This window comes from Panthera uncia, chromosome B4, assembly GCF_023721935.1.
Source record: "Panthera uncia isolate 11264 chromosome B4, Puncia_PCG_1.0, whole genome shotgun sequence".
NCBI lineage: Eukaryota > Metazoa > Chordata > Mammalia > Carnivora > Felidae > Panthera > Panthera uncia.
Genome location: NC_064809.1, coordinates 130,102,691 through 130,128,315, shown reverse-complemented (window position 1 = coordinate 130,128,315; position 25,625 = coordinate 130,102,691). Strand labels below are relative to the sequence as shown.

Here is a 25,625-nt window from a genome sequence, read left to right as displayed (position 1 = left end):
AAAAAACCTGAAAAATTTGAAGTTTTCATTGTTTAATATTCTGCCCCCATTATGCATCAAATAATGTTAACCACGTTTTGCTAAACAAATCCCAAAAATGTAGAACACAAATACTTTTCTTTTCCATGCACAGCAGATACTTTGGTCATAAAGAGATTGGCAGCCTATAAGTCTCTCAGACTAAGTTCTTTTCCTAACAATATTCTACTTTCTGAATCATTCTGAAATGCGTCTTCCCATGATTTGACATATATTTACTCAAAATGCATGCCCTGCACAGTTGTGGATGTTCAGGATCCAGCAGTGAACAAAGTAGACACAGACCCTGCCACTGTGAACCTTAACACGCGCCTGGGGGCGTGACAGCCAAGTGGTGCCGTACTGTCCTCAGCCCGGCCTGGGAAAGCCTCTCCGAGAAGGTGCCACGGCGGCAGAGATCTGAAGCAAATACAGATGGAGCCGTGTGGCAATCTGGGAGAAGACTGTTCTAGAAGCACCCCTGGTGCGCTGGGGCCAGTTGAGTGGAGAGTGGTAGGTGTGGGTGGGGGTGGCAGGAGGTCACCAAGAGCGTCAAAGACAACAGCAAAGAGCTGGCTTTGTATTTTCAGCGAGAGAAGGAGCTATGAGAGGTTAAAGTAGTGACATGATTTACCCTTAGCTTTCTGTGATGCTGGAAAAGCTCCACCTCTGCAGTATTCATTCCGTAGCCACCAACCAGGCATGTCTATTTAAATTTAAATCAATTAAAATTAAAATTTCAGTTCTTCCACTCCACTGGTCACATTTCAAGTGCTCAGGTGGCCTAAGGCCTACCCTGGATAGCGTGGTTTTAGAGGATCAGTCAGAATGCTGGGTGCAGAACAGACTGGAGGCAGGCAGGTGTTGTATATGACAGGGCAGGACCAGTCAGGAGGCCATTTCTGGGAAAGAAACGGTGGTCGCTCGCCATGGGTCATGTTAGAGGAGGCGGTAGGGAAGGGTCAGATTCAGGACAAAGTTCTAAAGGGGAACTTGTTGATGGACTGAATGTGGACCGTGAGAGGCCTCACCACTAGCTCTGTGGCCTGTGGCCCAAGCACCTGCAGAGGGGAAGTGCTGCTTACTTAGAGGAAGGGGATGTTTTAGAGGGGAGTATGGGATGAAATCATGAGCTCTGTTTCGGACATGTTGACATGAAGTGCCTATAGGGCATCCTAGCAGAGATGCCCAGAAGCCCGTGGAATTGAGAACGGAGATCTGGGCTGAAGACTCAGTTTTGGCCCTGTCATACCTAAAGTCATTTGCTGGGTGAAGTCACCCAGCAGTAGCTGCTGATGGTGAGGAGAAGTTCAAGGACTGTGACTGGGTCACTCTGATTTTTTTTTTAATGTTTTTATTTATTTTTGAGAGAGAGAGAGAGAGAGAGCGCACAAGCAGGGGAGGAGCAGAGACAGAGAGGGAGACACAGAATCTGAAGCAGGCTCCAGGCTCTGAGCTGTGAGCACAAAGCCCCACTTGGGGTTTGAACTCAAGAGCCATGAGATAATGACTTGAGCCAAAGTCAGATGATTCACTGACTGAGCCACCAGGTGCCCCTAACATTTAAATGTTGGGGAGGGGAGGAGGAGCTTGTAAAGAAGATGGAGAAAGAAAGGCAGGTGGAGAACCAATATACAAGGTGTCCAAAAACCAGATGAATGAAAGTTTCAAAAGGGACGACATGATCAACTATGTCAGATGCCGTGGATATGCAGAGTAAGGAGAGACTGGAGAGGTGACTGCGGTATCCCACAACACAAAGGTCATCTGGGACCTTCACAATGTCTTCATTCCCACTGCCACCTCCTTACCCGGACTCCTGGACTAGCCTTGTAACTGAGCTCCTTTGCTCTAGTTAGTCTGCCATTCAAATATGTCCTCCACATTACTGTCAATGTTATTTTTTCCAAAACCTAAGTTTTCCTACATTGCCGCTCAGCTGAACAATTTTGCCCAATGGTACATTATCTATAGCAGCAGCAGCTAAACCTTAGGGTGCAGATAAAAATCAGCAGGGGGTTACTAGGCCCTAACTCCCAAGATTGTGTCTCAGTAGATTGCAGAAGACCTGGAAACTGTGTGTTTAAGAAGTCGCCCAGATAACGGTTACAAGGGACAGAGTCCAAACTCCTTAGCAAGGCAAAGAAAGCTTTTCCAAATCTGGTGCCAAACTCCCTGACTAGTTTTTTCCTCTTCCATTCTAGACAACAGCTATATGCTTCAACAAGCTTAATCTAATTATTCAAACCGACTGCATTTTTCCAAACATGCCACGTTCTTCCAGATATTACTGCCCCTTGTCCTCCAAGCCGCTCCTGCTGCACATTTAAACCTGGCTCTGCTCAGCAAACTGACTCATTCTTTAAGGCCCAGCTTAACTGTCACTCCTAGTGCACGGCCTCGCCCAGCTTCCAAACTGTGTTAAACATTTCTACATCACATTTATCATGCTGCCTGTTTGCTGAGTGTTCTGCTATCACCCCCAGCAACTCCAGGAGGCTGTGTTAGGAGGCGGTGGTTTCTCCACCGTGTGAGGCCAACACACTACCAGGCACACCGCAGATAGTTGGTAACCACAGGACTGTGGCCTGACATGTGGGAGGGAGCTCATGGAGTTAAGAAGACACAACCACTGTGGAGTGCCAGGGAAGTTAGGAACAGCTCTTAAAGGACAGACTGCCACCTGGGACCTGGAGAATGACTGGCACTTAGAGGGGTGAGGAAGGAGAGACACTTAAGAGGACTCCCAGACACCCAGGGCAGGACGAGGAACATTCCTTCCTCTACTAAGACAGTTACAGACTCAATGTCAAAAACAGAATTTGAAATCTATAGGTTATGGTTAAAAAATACACACACACACACACACACACACACACACACACACACACACACACCTTTGAAAGAAAGAGAGAGGGTGTACACATGAGCAGGGGAGGAACAGAGAAGGGGAGAGAGACAGAATCTTAAGCAGGCTCCAAGCTCAGCAAGGAACCTGATGCGGGATCCAATCTCATGATCCTGGGATGGTGACCTGAGCTGAAAGCAAGAGTCGGACACCTAATGGACCGAACCACCCGGGTGCCCCTCAAATAAAATGTTTTAAGACTTTGTCTTAAAAGATATTTCAAACAACAAAACAGCAATAAAACCTGACCCTGTACGATCTGCTGATTGGACCTAGTTAAGTGCCCCGCCCCCTTTTGTCGGATGGGATGAACTCCTCGCTTTTGATCTCAGTTCACCGAAGGAACATTATGAGGAGACCAAGGTCCCACGCTGAATCCTCACACGGGCTCACCAACTTCGATGTTGCTCTTCGGACCCACTTTCTCACAGACACACGAGGGGCTCTGTGGCAGACTGGCACAAATCTGTCACCTGGAGCCTGCAAACAGTGCGCTGCACATGTCCTACTAAGAAACAGACCTAAAGGGTTTCCCAAACAAAGGACTGTATCCCACAACGCAGAGCTGCTCCATGAAGGAGTCTCTGCCGCTTCATCTGTTCTCAACACTCCCCTGGAGCATCTAGTCAGCACTTCAGCATCCAGCTCCTCAAAACGTCTCAGAATACGTCAGAACCTGGCTATTCTCCCATCTACCTGCAGGGGAATCCTCAAGGGCAACCGATTTCAGAATACTGGCACATCAGTACAGTGCAGTACTTGTACGGTAGTTTCAATTACACGCAATTAAACCCATGCACGCCGTACTGGAAAAAATACGGAGAGATCGAAAAGGAATGTAATCATAATGCTTTTCATAGAAAACCATCTTTGTGTGTACGATACCATAAAACAAGGAGTTGGACATTTTGTTCCAAAAATCTTGATCTGGATTTTTTACATTAAAAATTTTGTTTAATGTTTGTTTATTTTTGAGAGAGAGAGAGCACGAGAGCGAGCGAGCACGAGTGGGGGAGGGGCAGAGAGAGAGGAAGACACAGAATCTGAAGCAGCCTCCAGGCTCCGAGCTGTCAGCACAGAGTCTGACACAGGCTTGAACCCATGAGCCATGAGATCATGACCTGAGCCAAAGGCGGACGCTTAACTGACTGAGCCCCCCAGGTGCCCCGAGACTTTTTACATTTTAGACATTTGGGTAACTATTTATTCCTTTTCTGCTTTTTCTGCCCACAAAACCCAGTTGGCAACTGGGCACCGCCTGTAGAGGCTTTACTGCTGAATCGTGGAAACATAAAATCGCTTACCTGGGGGGAAATAAACTGGGGAGGCACTTGCGCCCGGAGATTAGGAGAAGAATTTAGCGGCTGCACTGGCGTGTGCATACCTCTCGATTGTGCTGTGCTATTTCCAAACAAACCATGATTGCCACCCTGCAAACACAACAGCAACAGTTAAGGCTTTTTTGTTAACGTAAGAAAACGTGAAAAAGAAACAGTTCTGGCTTTCTATCCCTCAGAAGAATCATATCCTGTGTTCCGTGGAATCACAGAATTTTATAACCGAAAAATTCCTGGTCTCAGAATGCTAGGGAAAATTATCCAAATCAAATCATGCACACAGCACCACCACCCCTGCAGTCTGAGGCACTCTATAACCGAAAGGCTTACATTTGGTCAAATGTTTCAAAAAAGCATTTTTTTTTTTTTTTTTTGTAATTGAAAGGTAGAGGCAATATAATGTTTATTTCGACTACTCTCTTTTTTTCTTTTAAAGACTGGGTTTACCAAGTTTATTCTCAAATCCAATAATCTGAGCTCCACCTTGAAAGGCACCTGAGCACAAATGCAGGCTTCTGTATAATATCAACTGTAAAACAACACTATGATAGTAATGTCTCTGGCTTGATTATTCAATCATAGAATCAGTGCCACCCGCTTGTAGTCTAGCTCCTTAAGAACTCTACTCCAGATCTAAACAGGCTTTCCTATCTTGGGTCTGCTTGATATCTTGGGTCTGCTTGATCCCTCCTTTGCTAGATGACAAAATCTAAATCAAGAGTGAGATTTAAAAAAACAAAAGCAGAAAAGGATAAAGTGAAAAACCATTATGGGGCACTAAAAAAAACCTCATTACTCACCTGTAACTTTTCATTCCAGTGTATGAATGCCAGCCTGGTAAAAAATAAGCTTAATTCCCTGATTTCTGGAGGACGAACTCACTGGACCACTTCTAGGCTATTCCAATCAAAGAATTACAGAAAACCAGGCTATATGATGGCCCTTCTGACTTGTTTCGAGCTGAGAAAAGCCCTTCAGCCAAAAAAGCCATATTTGATAACTTGACACTGTTCCTTCTGTCTGAGGAAAGTTTCTACACCATCTTCACTTGGCCTTGAGGCCCAGCTCAGAGCTCATCCTCATAAAGGAAGGCTTCCCCCAACTTTCTTCCTCGGTTCACATTCAAATTAACTGACCCACCTATATGTTCTCAAAACACTTAAAGTCATTCTTTGATGGCATCAGCAAGTCATGTTATAGTTATTTTCCATTCTGTCTTTCAACCACCAGCTTAATATTTCCTTCTCTGTATTCCCAGAACTCTATAATAAAGTCCTAGTCTGTAGGATGCTAACACCATGACCCACCAATTTCATACACTTGGCAACATCCTACTGCACATCCTTAGTGAAGGCAGCTGGACCACTGCCTATATACCTAGCCTGTGTATTCTGAACGGAAGTCACCAACTTATCCATGGCTTCACGGGGATTAAGGTAATTTTAAAGAAGAATTTTGGAACAGCACCATTAAGTTCTACAACACTAACGATATTTCAATGGCTTAATGATTCAAAATAGATTAAGGGACTGCTACTGGAAAATTAATGAACTTAAAAGCACTGAAAATAAAAATGGCTATGAACATAAAGTGGAAAAGACAATCAAAATCTGTGTCTATGTCATAAAAGAAAATCAAAGATCCACCATGAATTTTAAATCTCCCAAAGGACTCTTAAAACATGAAAAGACCTTTAATTCTACAAACTATAATGTCTCCACTTCCCCTGACTTACTAATCAAAATTGTCACTCTAAGGTGACGTGGCTTGGCTCTAACTTTTCTGAGATCATGGTAGCTGGTAGCTTACCTACTGATCATTCTCAAGAACACAAGAAACATCTGTTTCATTGAGAATATTCTGCTAAGATGATTCTCATACTTCACTATCAAAGTAATGACCTTGGACGGGTCCTTGGATGGTGGGGTTACTGGTAGCTGAAGTCCTTCCCAGAATCCATGTTTTAACTGGTCCAAAACTGCTTTGTGAGGATCATTTTAAATTCCAACTGCTCTTTTGGTAAGAAATATTAAAAGGAATTTCACTTTTTGTTTAGTTCTTGTGAAATCAGGCCCTACCTGCACATTCCCAGTGGACAGATGCCCCCTACCCCCACTTGAGGTTTCAGGTTTTCTTTATCAAGTATCTCTAAGATCATATCAAGCCCTGTGATACGTCCAATATGGATAATAGTACAGATGAGTCAATGGCAATCTATCAAACGACACCTTCTCTCTTTTTAAATATGAAACCTGGCACTGTCATTTGCTTTCTTAGCTTAGAAGTAGCTATTTTGCACACTAATATGTCTAGAGGCAATCATATAGATTCAGTTTTTTTTTTTTTAAGTGTATTTAGAAATTAGGAAAGCGGTCATCAAACGCTATTTATACGTTAACCGCAGTTAATCTGGTTATTTCTACAGCTTCACTGTTATACGATGACCTGAGTCCAATATTTATTGGTGATATTTGCCTCAACTACAGTGTTTAACTCAGAAAGGCAAATAAATTAAAAACAGTGTTAGCAAGCTGACTGAAATCTGTGATTTTAAAATAAAAACCTCACATTTTAATTTTTAAATAGGAAGTATATGAAGTCTGCATGAAAATAGTCACGTGTGAAAAAAGTCATGATCATATTTAGTTGATTCACAATGGACTTTGTAGCAATCCACAGATTCAAAAAACAAAACAAAAAACCAAACCAAAAGAAATCAAAGAGGAATGACCTTTTCTTAGTGTCCAGTGCACGGATACTTTGGCTGGTTTATGTTATGCTAAAAATTATATACTAATGGCATTTGATAAACATGTGATCCTGTGGGCATGTTTATAATCATTGGTCAAGAGTGTTAGGGTAACTCATATTTTGTATACCTCAATCCTCAACAAAAAAGCTGCCCAAAACCGCTGATGTAATTATTTCTTCTCTGTTTATAAAAGCAACGCACATCTACATTCTCTATGGAAACATTAAGAAATACAGGGAAATATAAAAAATAAAGAAAACAAGAAATTACCCGTAACTCCCAAACCAGAGATAACCAACTGAATACATGGATATAACATGATCCATTTAAAAAATGTGCTAAGGCAACAATTAGAAGCGTATGAAAGACCTGCGTGTAACTGGAGGACTATGGTGTGAGAGAGGTTTTACATCATCCTTTAACTTGTATGCGAAAGCCCTCATGTGGAAACAGAATGGATACAATTAATAATTAAACATCCTTCCATGATATCCTGAGGTGAAAGCCACAGTGACAGGTAAGTGGTCACAGAACTGTGGCTAGGAAAATATCATCCCTGGAGTCACCGTCCCAAGGGAATTGTCTCCAAATTCCTGGTTTTCTCTGCGAGAACTACACAGGAGCTGCAGTGACAGCCCCTCAGGCTGCCTTAGGCCCGCAAAGGTGAGAGAGGGGGCCTTAGGGGGCCAGCCCTGCCGGTCTCGCCCAGTGCACAGCCCTTCCCGGGACCACGGAGACGCACCCCTAGCGAACGGGATGCCCCAGGCTGTTTGCCACATCTGAACAATATCCAGTCTTCCCAAAGCTTCGTTCTCGCATATCAAATTACCTTTCTCTGGTTAATTATTATATTTTACGCTTAAGGACATTAGATTTTAAGATGCTGTAATGCTCAAGTATTTACTCTTTACTAGTTTTGCCACTGTTTTCTAGTTAGAAGTCTTATCAAATTGAACAGACTTCAAAAGTATCACTTGCCATTCAATCTAATGTTAAAAATGGTAAATAAGTTGCTAAGTTAGGCGTCATAAGATACCTATGTAGCCTCTTTAACATTTTCCTAAGCCAGTTATTAGTTAACTTATTAAATGTGAACTTATGACCAAATATGAGAGGACTAAAGAAACAGATTGAAAATAAAATCCATGTTGAGAAAACATGAAGAGAGATGGGTTCTATGGGCTGAAAGATCTAAAGCCTAATACTTAGCATCATTCTGTGCATTCAGTAATCAACAAATTTCCCAAGACAGACAAAAAATGCAATAAACTGCAGACCAGGGCCAAGGCGAGGCCACAGCCGAGCAGTTATAAATTTGAGAGGCCTCCTTACTTGTCTAGCAGCGAAGTTTTGGGGGTTGAGCCCTGTGCCGATTGCTCCAAGGCTGACGTTGGGTAGTGTGGAACCAGAGGGAGACAGCTTGTAGCTGGGAGAAGGGGAGAAGGGAGAGCAGGGAGCCTCATCCCCAAGGCACCCATCTTGATTGGAGAAAGGCAAAGTCAGCTGAAAAGCAGTAGGAGTTAGCCAATCACAAGGAGTGTTGGTTAGTGAAGCAACAGAATGCAAGAAGGGACAAGAGAGAAACACTAGGAACAAACAGAATTAGAGTGTATTAGCAATAAACGAGGATGGAATTTGGATCTGGTAAGAGTCATCACACTTGGCCCAACAGACACCATCTGTCATCTCTGATCCAGATTTTTTCTTATTCTCTAAGTCAGTAACACATTCTGCCCATTGCGTGAAGATAAACATTGCCAGACACTTTATTTTTATACATCTAATATCGATTACTCTAACGATGTGGCTGCTGAAAACAGAAGCCAGAGTAATCTTGTGAATCTGTTGCTGCCTGGACCAGCATCAGTGGTGTCAAAAATGTGCTAGATCTAAAACTTTCAGTTTTAACCGCTTTCTGAAGACCGGGGCCATGGAAAATCTGTATTCTGAATCAAGGAATGATCTCCTCCATTAGAACTGATAAAAATCAAAACAAATAGGTATAAATGACACATTGAAATCAGGTACTTGAGAATTTGGACAGTGTACCACTGTAACTAAAAATAGGTCACTGGGGAAATGGAGAGAGAAAACAAAGGAAGTCTCTTCGAAACATCAAAAGACCAAGTTCTGGGCCATCTTGACAAAGCTAGAAGGCAAGGCCTTGGGAGATACAGATTGTTCACACAAGATCCCAAATTTAATTTCTCATTCCAAAGCAGCAGAAAAAAGAATTCAGAATAAATTTATCTCTAAAATTTCTTCTACACATTTTGAGTGTGCATTTCTTTTACTGTAAAAAGTCAGACCATATACCCCCTCCAAGTTTCATAAAATTTCCAAAAATTCAGACCACCTTCACCATACTCACATGCTAAGGACGGATGGTTCTAGCTACTGCCCAATCACCTGTTGACATCAATTGTTTTTACGTCACCACTTAAAAGCAGGTGATGTCTGCGTTTTGCTCATTAATTAATTCAGTAATTCTACATTTCCTCCTGGAATTAATTATCAAAAAAACAAATGGAAACCAAAGTGGTTCACATGAATTATTATCTCAAAGGATTCAACTCACCTTCTCAAAATAAGGCCCACTATCTGTGGTTCCCATGTCTTTGGAATTAGGTGGACGGAACCCAGATCGATCCTTCCTCATGATATCATTAAAATCCCCGAGATTCATCGCTCTCTTGTCCACGTCAAATTTTTTATCTGGAAGGCTCCCTGAAAAGTAGCACAGAAGAAGTGAAAATTTCAAGAACCAATGTTTTGACCAGGAGTGACCAGTCCCACTTGCGTCCCGGGGGTGTCAAGTGTAAGACCACGAGAGATCTTGTTGGTTGAGGCTGCTGGAGACCCTCCCTGGAGCACATGTGGATCCTTTTGTTTCTTTTTAAAAGATCTGTATCTGTTGTAGCTTGTTTTCAATGGAAGACTGAAAGAGAGACTTAGGGCCAAACTGGTAAAAATCCAACTAAAAAAATATCCTAACTGGTTATTGATGTGTTTGAGGAGTATAACTGGCTCATAAATTCAAATGTCCTCAGTGAGAGAATTTGTCTCTTGCCGCTATTTTAGCATCTGCCAGATAAATGAGTAGGGTTGGTTGTGAAACAGTTATTGGGGATAAAGAGGCCTATTAGGCACAGCTGTGACCCTAGAATTTAGAACTCAGACGTGAACACATCAAGTGAACAATGTGATTTCCTAGGTACCATGATGGTCCTCTTTTCTTCAAAGCTCTGGAAATGTGCTATTGTACATGGGGCATGATCAGTACCCCTGGAAGCTTACGTTTTTGTTATTCTTAGACTTTTTCTTTTTTAAAGTTTACTTGTTTATTTTGAGAGAGAGAGAGAGAGAGAGAGACTTGCGAGCGAGTGGGGGAGGGGCAGAGAAAGAAAGAGAGAGAGAGAATCCCAAGCAGCTTCTGCGCTGATAGCACGGAGTCCGACTCGGGGCTCGAACTCACGAACCATGAAATCATGACCTGAGCTGAAATCAAGAGTCGGACGCTTAACTGGGTCACCCAGGCACCCTGTCATTCTTAGATTTTAAACTGTCATCGATCAAAGGCTCTTTCCCTTAGGACCCAGGACTGTTTTACTTTCTTCTCGGTTTGATTCTTTTTAAGGTCCTCAAAGCGAGCAACAGCATCACGGTGAGGAGCCCACAGACTAAGGGCTGACACGGCATCTGCTCCACTCGCACTGGGACAGCTCGTCAGTAATGAAACATCTCGGAGCACACGCGATGAGAAATCTGAGAGTGGAGTCTGGCGGGGCCACAGACATATTTTGTTCGGCCACACACCACAGTTTTTAAAATCTGAATTAGTTTCCAGTATTCAAAAATCAGGATGTCAACATATGTCTGAATTGCTGACAAAGCTGGGCCTTTACCCTCCAAGGCAACAACTGCCAAGGGCGGTCAAGTGGCCGCCTTACAGGTGGCCTCCGAGTCCCAATTTCTCATACCTGGCATACCCCACTCCTTTACGTTACTTTCTTGGATCCTGCAGCTATTTCAGTCTTCAGTCCCTACCTAGTGTGTAGGACGATCCTTCGTGTCTGCTGACTAGCACCCAGCCCAGGCAAATGGAGGAGGGAACCAACGTGACATCATTAACAACAATATATCCCGTTCACATTAGTGGAGTGATACACACCTACAGACAAATCCATTTTGCTGCTTGGATTATCTTCAGTTTGACTCTGAAAAATAAGCAACGGTGAGGGAGGATTAAGGTTTGAATTCAATGTTTGAATCAGAGAGAAAAAAAAAAAGGCATTATTTATGTGGGAGTGACAGCTTACTAGTGGGACCACACAAGGTCCTTTGATGTGAACCTTACACGGGAATGAAGACAATCTCATTTATAATATGACTAATTTGATTGCTGCTGGGTCTACATTTGTAAATTCGATTTTCACATAGAATCAGTCAGTTTCAGCAATTCTACGGACAGAGCAACAGCTAAATAGCTGCTCAGAGAAATAAAACCCTGTCCTCAAGTTCCAGTCGGCTCGGGATCAAATTCCAGGAGTGTCAGCCAAATGACGACAACTTCTTCTCGTGACTTGTCAAGTCATGAAATCTGGAAATGTGCAGCCAAGTCAAGCCGTTTGTCTTTTGGCAACCAGGGACGGGGTGTCCCCACGATGTTCCCAAGAGATTAAAAAAAAGAGAGAGAGAGAGAAATCCTACAAGAATTCCCTATATAATTAATTATAAATAATCTCTCTAGTTATTGTGCAGTTGTTGTCATTTTCAAAATTATAATAGTAAAACTGGTACAGCAGTAGTCAGGGAAAATTATGTAAGTTTCAAGGGCCTGGCTCTTTCTTCCCCTAACCACCTAAGGAAAAGGGTACAAGGACTACAAATTCAAAAGTCATAACCTCTAGGTATTGGAGTTATTTCATTAAAAATAAGAGAAAATAAATATTGCTCAATCCAAATGAGACATATTGTTTAACCAGTTTCCAAATCTGTAACTTTGTTTTGTTTTTTAAATTAAGACAGATTTAAAGTTTATTTATTTATTTTGAGGGGGGAAAGGGCAGAGAGAGAGAGGAAGAGAGAGGATGCCAAGCAGGCTCTGCACTGTCAATGCAGAGCCCAATGCAGGGCTTGAAACCATGAACTGTGAGATCATGACCTGAGCCAAAGTCAAGAGTCAGATGCCTAACTAAGCCACCCAGGCACCCCTAAATCTAGAATTTTGAACTATATGTGACAGTGGTCTTAACATTTGTGCTAAAAGTAAAAGATGGGGTATATTATACACAGGAGAAAATGAAACTTACCAGCAATCCCATATTTGAAAACTGTTTGGCAAGAGGATTCATCCATGAATCATTGTTTCCTCCTTTCAGTGAACACTACAGAAATGAAATGTGTAACCTCAGAACCAAATAATTTATTTAATCTCACTTCATAGCTGAGTTGCATTTAAGTACTGATTGAAAATGCAGAACCAACAGTTTACCTTTTTGAACCCAAATTTCCCTCTTTAACTGTGGTTATTTTGATATTTTCAGTTAGTCTGGAAGAGTAAGTTCTCTAGTTCTATCTATGTTTTCATTCTTATTTTATTCGTCACACTGAATTAGAAGTAACTGGAAAAACATATAGTCAGCTGGTGTTTTTACCTTATAAGTAGAAGGTCAATATCAGATTTTCTAAAATACAATGTTCGCATGCTAGTACTTTCCCTTTTAGTATCTTCTTGTAACCTAAGCCAGTTTGTATTAAAAGAAAAGAAAGAGTTTGATGCTAGTGCCTATTATCTGGAAAATAAATAGGCACTAGCCTATTTAAATAGGTTATTTAAACTGGTCATTAGTCTCTGTGTGGATACAATGAGGACTCATCTATGCAGCGCTTCATCTGCTTGTTACGTAGTATAAAGGACATGGGTCCCCAGTGGGAAAGACGCCTAGCCAAAGACACCATCCCTGATCTTACTGTAAAGCAAGGCGGATGTGAGTTTTTATTTCTTAAGAAGGGACAACCTAGCTTCTCCCTGAAGAGGACCCCTATCAGCTCCACTTTACTTCTGCAGAGAAGGCAGGTTGGACTATGATGAGGACTTGGTGGGGAGAGGTGGTGACGGGGCTTTGTGCATTTGTGCATTCTTCAAATAAAAACTGTGTTTTGATGGTATTTGTTATGTCGGTGTTATTAATTCTTGGAAGCGAGTAAGTTAATTTAAGTTCAGTTACAGGTTTTAAGGTCAAAAAAGCCCTCAGTGGAGGGAGGGGAGAATTGGTAGATTTGCCTAATGTGAACGGAGTTTCAGTTTTGCAAGATGAAAAGAGTTTTGTGTCTAGATGGTGTTGATGGTCACATCATCTAGTGTTGAATGGTGCTGAATGTACTCAATGCTACTGAACTGTGCACACTTAAAGGTGGTTAAAACGGTACATTTTACGTTATCTGTATCTGCATCACAATCAGTTTAAAAAAAAAAAAGGTCAGTCATGGGGCAGCCTGAGTGGGTGAGCACCTTCCCCCTGGTCACTTCTGGTCAGTAAGCAGTCTCCCTTGACTGCCTTTTCATTCCTTCTCAATGGGAGTTTGTAAATGACAAAAACAAGACCACAACAGGCCAGATAGCCTGAGAGTACAAAAATGCCGAGGAGTTTACTGAATAATTCCTTTTGTGACTAGGGCGAACAGAAAGAAGCCCTCAGAAGGGAAACTGTAACGGGCGCTTAAACGGGATGTCTCCAACAGGAACTACCTGTGCTCTTAGGCTATTGAGTTACTATGTTCAGAACAAAATTAATATCCTACAGCAAAAAGTGATGAAGGCGCAGCCCCCTTAGCCAACTGAAGACCTTCTAGGACGGCCCTTGGTATTTGAAACCAGGACAATATTCACTGTGAAGTTGAAATTATATGGCTGCCCACTTCTAATTTCCATCAATTTATCTGTGGAAGGGAAAAGAACACCTCTGCTGAGAGAGTGGTTCAGGTTCAAAGACCTGTTCTACATTGAAACCAAAGTCCTCATCGAATTAGGCACATCAAGGGGGACGTGGAGCTGCTCCAAGATATGGAAAGCCAACAGCTTTCAAATGCAAGCTGGTACGGGACGTAGGCACATCACCTGGTTGCTGCATCAGGCTTGTGCTCCAGCACTTTGCTTTGCTGGGAGGACGGTTCTGGGTTTTGGAATTTCCCGCATCGGAGAAAAACCAATCCCGCTGATTGCCACTGGAAAAGCTATCTTACTCTGGTTTCTCTTCTATATATCATGGGGACTTACCCTAAGGCCTTCCTTGGTTTTAGAATGCAAAAGCATAAAACATTTACAAAGTGTGCCTTGAAAGCTTCTGAAGAATTATAATATGGAAACTAAAAGTGAAAAAAAAAATCTCCTGTCTCTGAAAATTCCACTTTACCCACAGCAACAGCTCTGAGGTTCGAGGTTTCAAGGTCATGGGGAAGGAAGATGAGGAGTAAAGAGGAAGTACTCAATTTGCTCTTAAGAAAATATTTTCCCCCTTACTTAGCACCTCAGGGATCCTTCCATTAGAAAATTCTCAGTTCTGCCTTCTAAGAATGAAGAAACAAGCTCGAACATTTCTAAAGTGGGCTACCTTCATCTGCTTCTTTCCTCCTTGTCCCCAGCTTGCTGAGTTGTGGGAGGAAGCACTTCCCTGAGAGCCGGCGGTATTCCAGACTCCTCCATCGTCCTCCTCTTCCCAGCTGGGATGGCGAGTTCCCGTCACTGGACCGTCACTCTCCCCCCAGCCATCTTGCATAGATTTGGAATCTTTAAGAAAAAAAATGGAGGGACTGTATGCAACAGCTACATATAACAATAACCACAACGATTGGTCCTTATGAACACGGCATTCTGGGATATTTGCCATCTTATCTAATCCATCTATACGGCCAGGCAAATATTCTACCCCCTTCTACATTCACATTGCTCAGACAAAAGAGAAGTATAACTATAGCTTTAACTACAGAGGATCCTGAAGAATAGAAGACTTTCTTAAAAATCTGGAGAAAAGTGCAAGTTTTGTGATGGAGGAAGGGTGATTCTGAGGTTGGGAAAGACACCTAAAAATCCTGACAGTACTGCTGAAGTACCTCCTTGTGCCAAGGGTCTGGTTAATATCTTCCACCAGCATTTCGGGTCTATTTCAAGTCTATGGCATGGTATTTCCCGTGATGATACGACCAGTTTTACTGTGAAAATCATGATGAAATCAAGGTCTTTATAAAGCTATTTCTATGCAGGGAAGGAGATCGATAATTTTTAAACTGCAGTCAAATTACAGACACAAGAATGAACTTCTAGAATACAGCAATGATTGTACTTCTTCATGGGCACTAGAAGAGTCAGAAATATCACACAATAAAACTGATAACAGAATTATTCTCATTCAAATTTTGAGAATTCGATATGACCACACTTTAAAAATAAAAGAAGATAATTCTTTAAGTCTGCAATATGGCAGAAAAGAGATGTTGGAATACTTTTTAAGAAAACTACAAACAAGTGAAAATGGGCACTTGAAACTCAATTTTTCAACGGAGGAACTTCCTACGAGACATTCCATAGCATCGGTTTACAAAGTTTTGCAAACTGCTGTGACAACACGTTGCCAGCTGGATCAAGTAAAGCTCAGACTTTCAACGATAATGAATAAGTGTGACATGCTTTGTATAAAAAATCCAAATGAAGCAATCTTTGTTGGGTTCAAGAAACCTTCAACGTTCCTATGTGGGTGGGAGTATGAGAGGAGACACAAAGGGACAAGGAAAACAGAAGGGTGAAGTCACTGGGCAGCAGAGGCTATGTTCCACATTAAAAAGCCAGGAAAATCTTTTTAAATTATACTAACAAAGGGGCAAAAATGCAAAATAGGTATGGTGAGCAGTATTTAAGTTACCTGCAAAAAAAAAAAAAAAAAAAAAAAAAAAAAAAAAAAAAAGTACCACATCAACATTTCAATTCTGGCCAAATACTAAACCTAACTTAAAATAAAATCAACAAAATTAACTTATGACTTCTAGTTCAATGTAAACATGTTAATACCCAAAGCTAAGTCACGGCCACTTGTTACTAATCATCTATTAAAGGTTCACGGTCCTGAATCTCACTGAAATGACAGTTTAAACATTACAGCAGCCCTCACCAAAATGTCTGACCCCCGAATTAATGGAAAATCCCTCGCAGACAATGCTCTAAACTTACTAGGTTTCATGGCATTTGGAGCGTTGGAGGGTGCGTTCCCCCAGCCCGTGGTCGATGCTCCAGTGTCGTCCATTTCGCCCCACCCAGGACTGCTTTCATTTGGCTCACCCCAAGCTGAAGTACCATTATCTGGAGCAGGTGGTGTGCTTTTGCTCCAGACTGTAAAGAAAGAAAACGTGTCTCTAAGAATGATTTGTGAAATGAAACATCTCAACATCCAGGGGTAGGGGGTGGGGAGAAGGTGAGAGGAACAGTCACTCCTATGTTCTGCTGGCAGAAATACAAATACAGAAATACAGTTGCCTCGTAGGGGGCAACTGGTATTGTTGCTTTAACTTCGGGCCCAGTAATTCCGTTGCCAGGAAATTATAGCATAGATATACTTGGAAAGTACGTGAAATGACACGTACAACAACGCTCTATCGCTGTTGAGAACGCTTCGGAAGCAACCTAAATACCTATCAAAAAAGGGCTAGTCCGACCAATCGTGTCATCCATGAAATCAATACTGTACACAAAACAAAAGACAAAAACGTACATGCTAACATGGAAAGTTTTAAAGTAGGGTGAAAAAGGCAAGGCGGAGAACAGCAATTCCTTCTGTGTCAAATCTGTAAAGGGGAGACAGATTTTGGTATAGGTAAGGAACAAAATTTTTGAATGAGATACAAAACTCTAAAAGATTACCTGTGGGAAGAGATTCTAGGGGCTAAGATTCATTTATATATTACATTTTGCTTTTCTGTACAGTTTGGAGGTTTCTACTATATGGATAATTTTTTTTTTACATGTTAGCAGATTTTATGCTAGATAGGGACTTAATGAACAATCTTTATTTCCTTCCTCATACTTTTCAATATTTGGGGGGGGGGGGAAAGAACTAGTTAAAAGCAATCATTTTGTAAGTGGCCGTAACTGCATTCACTGAACACTCCCCAAGGCTTACTCGGGGAGTGGGTAACTAACTATGACTAATTTTAACTAAAAAACAAACACAAAAAATACCCCATCTGAACAGTGCATTCCCTTAATTTGTTGAATTCTATGCTTTATGGGGACATTCAAGTTGACAGTGCCAAAGATGATATTACCAGCATTACTTTTAATTTATCAGGTATGATGTTTCTATTCAAACAAAGGAAGAAGAAAAAGCTTAATTCTGAGCAAGTGATTATCAGGAGAGAACAATTTCTTTTACAAAGCACTCCACTTCCAGAGGTGATCATTAAAAATCATGTGGAGAGTGACTGAAGCCTTCCAGACCCCAGCTGGGCTAGAGCATTCTGATGGCCCCAGCAAGAGCAACAAAATACTTCCCCTTTGCTGGGGAAGGAGAAACACCGAGGATGTGTCCACGGGTAGAACTCGAATGGAAACCAGGTCTATTTCTGCTACTATTTTAATTCTTCACTTTAAAGCCTGGAGTGTAGTTTGTTTAGTGAGCTGTATTTTTTGGATTCTGCAGACCAATACAATTAAAAAAAAAAAAAAAAAAAACCCACACAAAGCAAAAAAAACCCAAAAAACAAAAAAAAACCCCAAACTTTGGGAGACTAACACAGGGATGGCGTCTTTTCGCTTCTGCCAAGAAAGAACATTAAAATGTACCACCAGCATCTGTTATTGTTATCATCTCATAAAAAAGGAGATTCTGTAAACAGCAGAGTAGGGTTAACGTAGGAAAGATTTCCAGAACAAGGCTGAGTAAATGAAGCTTAATAATAATGCCCTGCTTTAGGATTTTTCACAAGAAAAAAGGCCACTGCCTACCTGATGCTGATTTACTGGTCATCGGGGTGGGCAGGTTTGGTTCTCGAGGTGCTGGGCCCCCTTGGGAATTCTTATCCCACAGATTCACATTCTTGTAGTTATAACTGTTAGGGTCTCCCCATGCGGAAGTGCCATCATCGATGTCCATTTTCCGACTAATTGACTGTGGGGATGGCTCTTCCCAACCACTGGGTTCCTCATCCTTAGGGGTTACTGGCTGTGGCCCGCTGCTCCAGTTGGAATTGGAAGGTCGTCCGTTGCCTGGGGGTGCTGGGGGTGGGCCTCCCCATGAACCAGAAGCCTCTGGTTGTGGTGGCGGTGGCTGCTGTGGCTGCTGCTGCTGTTGGTGCTGTTTATTCCAGGAATTGGGCTGTCTGCCTGTCTCGGTCCATGCTGGAGACCTTTTGCAATCTTCCCACCCGCCTTTGGAAGCTAGGCTTGTATTCCCACTGTTCCCCCAAGTTCCGATTTCGTTCTGCCCTCCTTCGCCCCACCCAGACACGGGTTTACTTGCAGGACTTTCCCAACTGCTGTTTTTCGCCTGGTCGACTTCCTCTCCCCAACCATTCTTCCCAGAAGTCCATCCTTGATTGGGCTGGCGTCCCCCTCCCCACCCCTGATCCTTGCTGGAGTTCTCATTCCAAGAGGAAGATGGCTTTTCATCTGGTCGGCCGCCTCCCCAGTTGGAAGAGTTGTTGTTCTTGTAGTCATTCCAGCCTCCTGTGTTCTTGGGGTCTTTCCACTCTGTAGAGGCTGAGAGCTCCCCCCATCCAGACTTCATTTGATTGCTTTGGCTGGGTGCATCTCCCCAGCCCCCTGAGTTCTTGGTCTGTGTGGCAGCGCTCTCCCACCCCTCAGTTCCTTTGTCAGATTTCCCCTCAGGCCTTGGCACCTCTTCGATATCCCACACCGTGTCCTGCTTAATTTGAGTTTGGCCCCAGCCAGTGTTTGAGAGCACCCTGGGGTCCAAATCAGTTCGGCTCAAAAGAGTCTGTAAGACAGCCTGACAATCAGGATGTGTGGGCCGGTATGACCGACGGCCAGAATTATGACTGTCACTACTTCCTGCTTTGTGGTTGCTTCCAGTGCTTTGACCTCCAACTTCACTTCCTGTGGAGCTGGAAGATCTTCCCCAACAGGGAGCCTGGGCATTGCCTTGGTTTTCAGGGAGGGGGTGGCCCTTTTGATTGTCCCATGCTCCAGTGCTAGAATTTGGTTGGTTTGGACCACTCCATTCTCCAATTTTCAACTCATCAGACCCAGTCGGCTGTTTCCATTCTCCCTGAGAGACCCCAGATGTCATTTTGTTCCCTTCACCCCATTTGTTGTCATTAGAGTCCTGAGGGCCAAAGTTCCAGGACCCACCCGTAGACCTGTTATTGTTGTCCCAAGAGTCATTTTTTGACCCAGTTGATTTCTGAACAGAGGCTCCTTTCCAGGAGTCCTCTCTATCCTTTCCATTGTTCCCATTGTTTCCAGAATTGCTTTGTCCAGAGGCTGTGTCAGTTCCAGAAGGCCCCCTAGCTGCACCCCAAGATCCAACACTCCCAGTCTTTCGATCTCCAGTGCTTTGTGAAGGGGCATCAGTGCTCCTGGAGGCGTTCGCCAAGCCCATTCCAAAGGGCATTCCCTTATTCTCCATGGGGTTTGGTGAACTTAAGTTCAAGGAGTTAGTGTTTCCATTTTTTGGTCCATCAGTGTTATGAATTTGAGCCTGTTCTCTGCCAGAGACAACAAAATTAACACCCGCATTTTCCATCTTTGACTGCTGTTCCCTGGATGCCTGACCTACTGTGCTAACCTGTGCACTGGAATTACTAGTATCCGTTTCCAATGCCCCTTTCCTAGGATTTCCTTCTTGGACCAGCGCTGGCCAGGCAGATGGGTTGCTATTTGGGTTAAAGTTGCTGAAGCCAGAGCCAGGTCCAATTCTATCCTGACCACTCACATTCCTCCAATTTCCTAGTCCATTGTTGCTCTCTGTAGTAGAGTTGGAAGATTGAACAGATTTAGTCTTAGGGTCAGATTTCCAGACCCCAAGATTACATTCGTTCCCAGAACTTGCAGACTGGCACTGGCTCCCTTTTCCTTTGTTACTAGTGGTGCTTCCTGGCAGAGTGCTCTTCTCAGAGCCAGGGTTCGAGGCACTGTTGTTATCGGTGGTGTTTTCGGAAGAAGACTCAGTGTCTTTGCTGGCGATACAAGGCCACTCTTCCATGTCAGACCCGTCTACAATCACCTTGTCCCAGATGTGAATTGGGTTGGGGGAGGCGCCGTTGTTGGAGGAGGCTCCCGGGCCCCAAGTGGAATTTGCATAATTTGAAGCAGCAGCACCTCCAAGGGTTGACTCTGGGGAAGAGATGGTCTCATCAATCACAGCTACACACGCACGCTCTATTAACACCTCAAGCTCAAAGTGCCCCTAAGAGAGCTCATCACGTTTCCCCACAGACTAGCTTCTCTAGCCAGTTGCCTGTCTTAGTAAACCGTGTCACACCTTAGTCATCTCCTCTTTCATTTTGCCTGGTTGGTGTATTTGCTAGGTGTAACTCCACAACATCTCTCAAAGCTATTCCCTTGTCTTTTTTTTTTTTTTTTTTTTGAATGTTTATTTTTGAGAGAGAGTGAGACAGAGCACAAGTCGGGGAGGGGCAGAGAGAGAGAGGGAGACACAGAATCTGAAGCAGGCTCCAGGCTCCGAGCTGTCAGCACATAGCCTGATGTGGGGCTCGAACTCACGAACTGTGAGATCATGACCTGAGCTGAAGTTGGATGCTTAACCGACTGAGCCACCCAGGTGCCCCTCCCCTTGTCTTTTCTATTGACAGAGAAGGGCCTTCTCATATCTTGAGACAATGCAGTAACACCCTGACCTTGCTTTGTATCTCGAATCTACTCTAAACACCCCTGGCTAGAGTAATTGTTCTAAAGCACAGCTTCGATTAGATCACTGCTGTAGGGGAAGCTTCCAACAGTTTCCTAGCCACAATAATAAAGCTAAACTCTCTGGCCTGGAGTTTGATCAAGATGCTACACAACCTGGGCCCAAATGACTTTTCTAATCTTATCTTCCACTGGTTTCTATGTAGATGTCGACATTCCACACTACTTGACATTCCACAATTCGTGCCTTCTCATCCTGGCACCATTCCACATTGGCACCTACTGGTTTTTCCTCCTGAATGCACATACTGAAATTTACCCATCTTTCTGGGCCTAGTTCAAGTGCCGTTTCTTCTAGGAGGTTTTTTTGTTTGTTTTTAAGTTCATCATCTGAAAATGCCCTTCCCTGTCTAGAGCCACTTTGCTCAGTGCTGTGGAGCCGTGGTCACATGTTCCTTCCCCACATTAGCACAGAGACTTCCGCAAGAGCTCCCCCTCTTAGGCAGAGACCCTATCTTGCTCACGTTTGAATTCCACATAGTGGCCAGGGCATCACTGCTCAGTAAGCACCTGATGAATGATGAACGCCCACCCAGCTAGATGCTGGGGCAGGCAAGCAGGAATCAGTTTGTATGCCTAAGGAACTTAATCTGATAAATTAGTCTGGCTCAGCACATATTTTGGAGGAATTTATCATATTTGGGGGGAGAGGGGAGAAAGGACATGTTTTTAACCCAGTAATTTCTTCTGAACTTGTTTTAGTTACTTTAACCAAGAAGTCTTAAATCAATATAAAGTTGAAAAAATCTTACATAGAGCCATATAAAAGTAGGGAAGCAGAGAATCTCAAACTCTTCAGATTTAGTGGCCTCCGTGGTTTTAAGAATGCAAACAAGAGAATCTGACTCACACTGGACCCAGACCCATGTCTGCGTCCAGGTCTGGCTAGATTTGGCTGCAGAAACACTCGACGAGACCACTCCTCACATACTTCCTTTCGCAAATGCTTATGAGGGGCCACCACAGAAAAGCCTGTATGAAGCATCTGTCACCATGAGGTTTGTCTCCATTTTTACTCTGCACATGAGACAGTAATAGAATTTTCTAGGCATTTCTGTGTTCAAACTCAGAACTATTAACTAGAAGCATGCTACAGTTAACAATAACCAATTTACTGTTCTTGCCAAGGCTTGATGATGTTCAAGCCTTTCTAGTACAGCCTCAAAAAAATTTTTTAAGAGCTAAGTAGACATCTGTTAATAAGCTTTAAAAAAAGCGGGAGGTGATGTTTGGAGGTTCTTTGCTATCAGGTGATTTAGTATTCATCTATTAAAAACTCTCAAAACTTCTAGTAGAGCCCTTCAGCTAAAGATCCCTTATATCTACATATAGTTTTTAACAGAGTTCAAAATCCTCTAAAGAAACAATGATTTTAAAAAATCTAATAAAAAATGATAGAATGATATTGTTTGGTATCCCCTCCCCACCCCCAAGATCTTATACTGTAATCGAAGAGACGGTTCTCTCTCGGCCCCGCAGCGTTCTGCGAACATCAACAGGGGCAGCCAGGATTCAGAACAAGCCTCTGCACTAGCCCCACCTCCAATCATACCCTGGGCACACACTTGTGGTGACAGCTGGAACCATGGAGGCTCGAGTTTATCATGCGCTTGTCAGGAAAGGAAAAAAGGCCCCAAATGGGGATGACGTATGGCAGCCACATTAGCCTCTCCTGCCAACAGCACACACTGGACACTAAAACCCAGTTTCAGAAGAGAAGTGCTGGGACACATCTCGTGCAGGGAGCCTCTCCTGTCTTGGGAGTGACCCCAAAAGCCTTTTGGGGACTCTATACCAGGCAGTACAAAAGAAGTGCTTGCTCTCTTTAAAGCTGCCAGGAAATCACTTCCCGACCCCAATTCCTCACCTGGTGCAGTCCCACCGTCACTCTGCAGCAGCGTTCCTGTCACTTGTGCGTTGTTGGAGTTTGCTCCGGGTGCCGTGGGGGGAGGAGGCCCTGCCCCGCCCCCGAGGAGCATGCAGGATGGTGGAGGGGGCTGCCCACGTTTTAGTAACACTTTGTGGTCCTGCTGGCAACGGAATCGCGGCGGCACCTCCCGAGGCATGTAGCGGGCGGCGCTTGGCGGTTGTCCGTTCGGCACTGCCACCCTTTTGGCATTGTTGCCACCATTGACTGGTGGCGATGGAGAGCTGCCAATTGGGCTGGCGGCCGTTGGTTGGCTTAAACTTGGTTTCGTCACTTCGGGCACTGAAAGAGAGAGAGTGGGGAACGGTCTTTGAAGTCCAATACATTTTTATGAAGATTGTTTTTCGGAAAGCTTACACGAGACCAATTCCAGTAATGGATCTTCCATCCTACTGTGGGTGGACGTGGTCTTTCTAGACTCCCCTGCATCTTCAGTTTACTGGAGATCAGGCAGAGGTGGGGAGTGCGGGTGACAAGGACTCAAAGACAGCAACACCACAGAACTCTAGTCCATTAACTAAGTGGGAGGCGGAAGCAGTCACCAGTCACTTCCCTAAATCCCTGGAAGGTTCCCTAGCAGGTCGAAGGGTACATATGGGCCCCAGGCCAAGTCCTCAGTGAAGGTTCAAGGCTCTCAGCCCAAATGCCCTTTATCCACATTCTTAAAGATTTACCTCTGAGAAACCTTTCCTGAAGTCCCTGGACTAAGTAGGCTAAGCACCTTCATTTGTGCTCTTGGAACACACTGCCCGTCTTTCTTTACCACGAATTCACCATATTCTATTGAAACTCGCATTTACAAGCTCCTTGCTCTCACCAGGGTAACGACCCATCTTTCATCTTATTTTTTAGGTCCTGGCACCGAGTAGACCCCCACAGGAAACCTCAGCCCTGGAGAATCACAAAATCAACTTGGTTTGGGTTTCTACAGCTACCTAAACGCAACCACTCTTGCTTGGTACTTTGCAAATTCTGTGCAAATAGAAATGTTATAAGGTTTGGTTTTGTGGGGTTTTTTTGCTTTTGTCAAAAAAAAAAAAAAAAAAAAAGCCTTAAGGGTACCTTGTATATTTACTCCAACTCTTATCTAAAACAAAAATGTCACAATGTAGGCATGTTTCCTATTTACTTTAAAGAATTTAATGTTTTGCCTTACTTTAAAAAAGGGCAAATAGGAAGTATGGGAATGTGCAGGACGACTGTATGAAGATACAATCTGCAGGACACTCTGCAGAAGTTGAGGGCTTTGCCATCAGCCCTCCATAGAATGTTCTTCTGGATCTCGATGTCCCTTGCTTCATCCTACCAAAAGACTGTCACCCTTTCCAAGAAAATCTGCCTGGCAAACAGAGGCTGGCAATATTACAGAAACAATCGTTGAGCCTGACAGTTCAGATGATTCTGAGGTCAAGTTCCCTGACATCCAGAGTGATGTTTGGGCCAACTCCGGGGCGGTACTGCCCTGACCACTGCAATGGTGCTGGGCCAGCATGTTGCTCGTTGAACTGGCTCCTTTATGAAGAGACAGGCATCATCAGAAATCAGGGTACCCAATCTACCTCCACTGGATGTTGGGGAGTACTGGGTGTAACCAAGAAAGAAGAGTAACAGCCTGAAGTAACTTCAAGGCAACCCCTGGTCTAATTTTAGCCAATCATGAGGCAGTATCGGGCCTTCCAGTAAGGAAGGGAGGTCAGAGGATCCACAACCTGATGAGCAGAATAAACCTATTTCTTATTTTATTTATTTATTTTTTCCAACGTTTATTTATTTTTGGGACAGAGAGAGACAGAGCATGAACGGGGGAGGGGCAGAGAGAGAGGGAGACACAGAATCGGAAACAGGCTCCAGGCTCCGAGCCATCAGCCCAGAGCCTGACGCGGGGCTCGAACTCACGGACCGTGAGATCGTGACCTGGCTGAAGTCGGACGCTTAACCGACTGCGCCACCCAGGCGCCCCAGAATAAACCTATTTCTTAAGAAAATAAATTGGTCACTATATGATATTATCAATATAGTAGGTTCTGTATGACCTTACAGCAGCTGATGGGTAAAAATAACTGATAAATGAGCGCAGATGAGTTATCCAATGATTCATTTTCTCTCTGTGCTTGCAAGATTGCATAGCAGATGGCATTCCCAGTCCCCTTTCCTCTTATTATGAGAAGAAATGAGACGTCGGCAAAGGCTGAGAGGGATCTTCCCAAATGGCTTTTAGGATAGAAGGAGCTATGCTTCCACGAGGCCGCCCTTCCATAAAAGCACTAGAATCTCCACTCTACATTAACCACGTCTGTTACATACCTGGACTCATTCCCTGAAACAGAGCAAGACATAGTAAGGGCAGTCAACAGCATGGAGGTCTGAACACCCAGTTTGACTAACATTACAACATTCACAGCATAATCAAAGAAACTTGGTGGGTATCATATATTGTGCAAGATTCCCTGCAAAAGTGCCTCAGAGCATTTTCCCACCACATCAGGGATAGAAGGGATCATAAATAATAAACCCTTTTTAAAAAATAAAATCAGACTACCTCTCAACCACTTTCCTTCCAATATCGTGCTAGTCTAGGAGACCAGTCATCAAAACTCCAGGACCCAGTCAGAAAATGTCTGAGTTATATGTTAGGAGAAAACTGTGTTTCAGAACTGTTTTTTACATATTTTTTGAGAGTGTGAGCAGGGGAGGGGCAGAGGATCTGAGGAGGGTAGTGAGCCCGATGGGGGCTTGAACTCACCAAC

At 43.5% G+C, this 25,625-nt stretch overlaps 1 protein-coding gene across 23 annotated transcripts in view; it reads right to left on the bottom strand.

Moving 5' to 3' along the window:
• Nucleotides 1-25,625, bottom strand: part of TNRC6B (trinucleotide repeat containing adaptor 6B) — a 249,989-nt gene that overhangs the window by 35,026 nt on the left and 189,338 nt on the right. For all 23 annotated transcript variants that reach the window (XM_049627530.1, XM_049627529.1, XM_049627537.1 and 20 more), the window contains 8 exons: nucleotides 22,819-23,160; nucleotides 18,009-20,357; nucleotides 16,239-16,397; nucleotides 14,629-14,804; nucleotides 12,328-12,402; nucleotides 11,187-11,232; nucleotides 9,594-9,742; nucleotides 4,231-4,356 (listed from right to left, as the gene is read on the bottom strand). In XM_049627530.1, coding sequence (XP_049483487.1) covers nucleotides 4,231-4,356; nucleotides 9,594-9,742; nucleotides 11,187-11,232; nucleotides 12,328-12,402; nucleotides 14,629-14,804; nucleotides 16,239-16,397; nucleotides 18,009-20,357; nucleotides 22,819-23,160 — 3,422 coding nt within the window. The remainder of the gene's footprint in view (nucleotides 1-4,230; nucleotides 4,357-9,593; nucleotides 9,743-11,186; nucleotides 11,233-12,327; nucleotides 12,403-14,628; nucleotides 14,805-16,238; nucleotides 16,398-18,008; nucleotides 20,358-22,818; nucleotides 23,161-25,625) is intronic.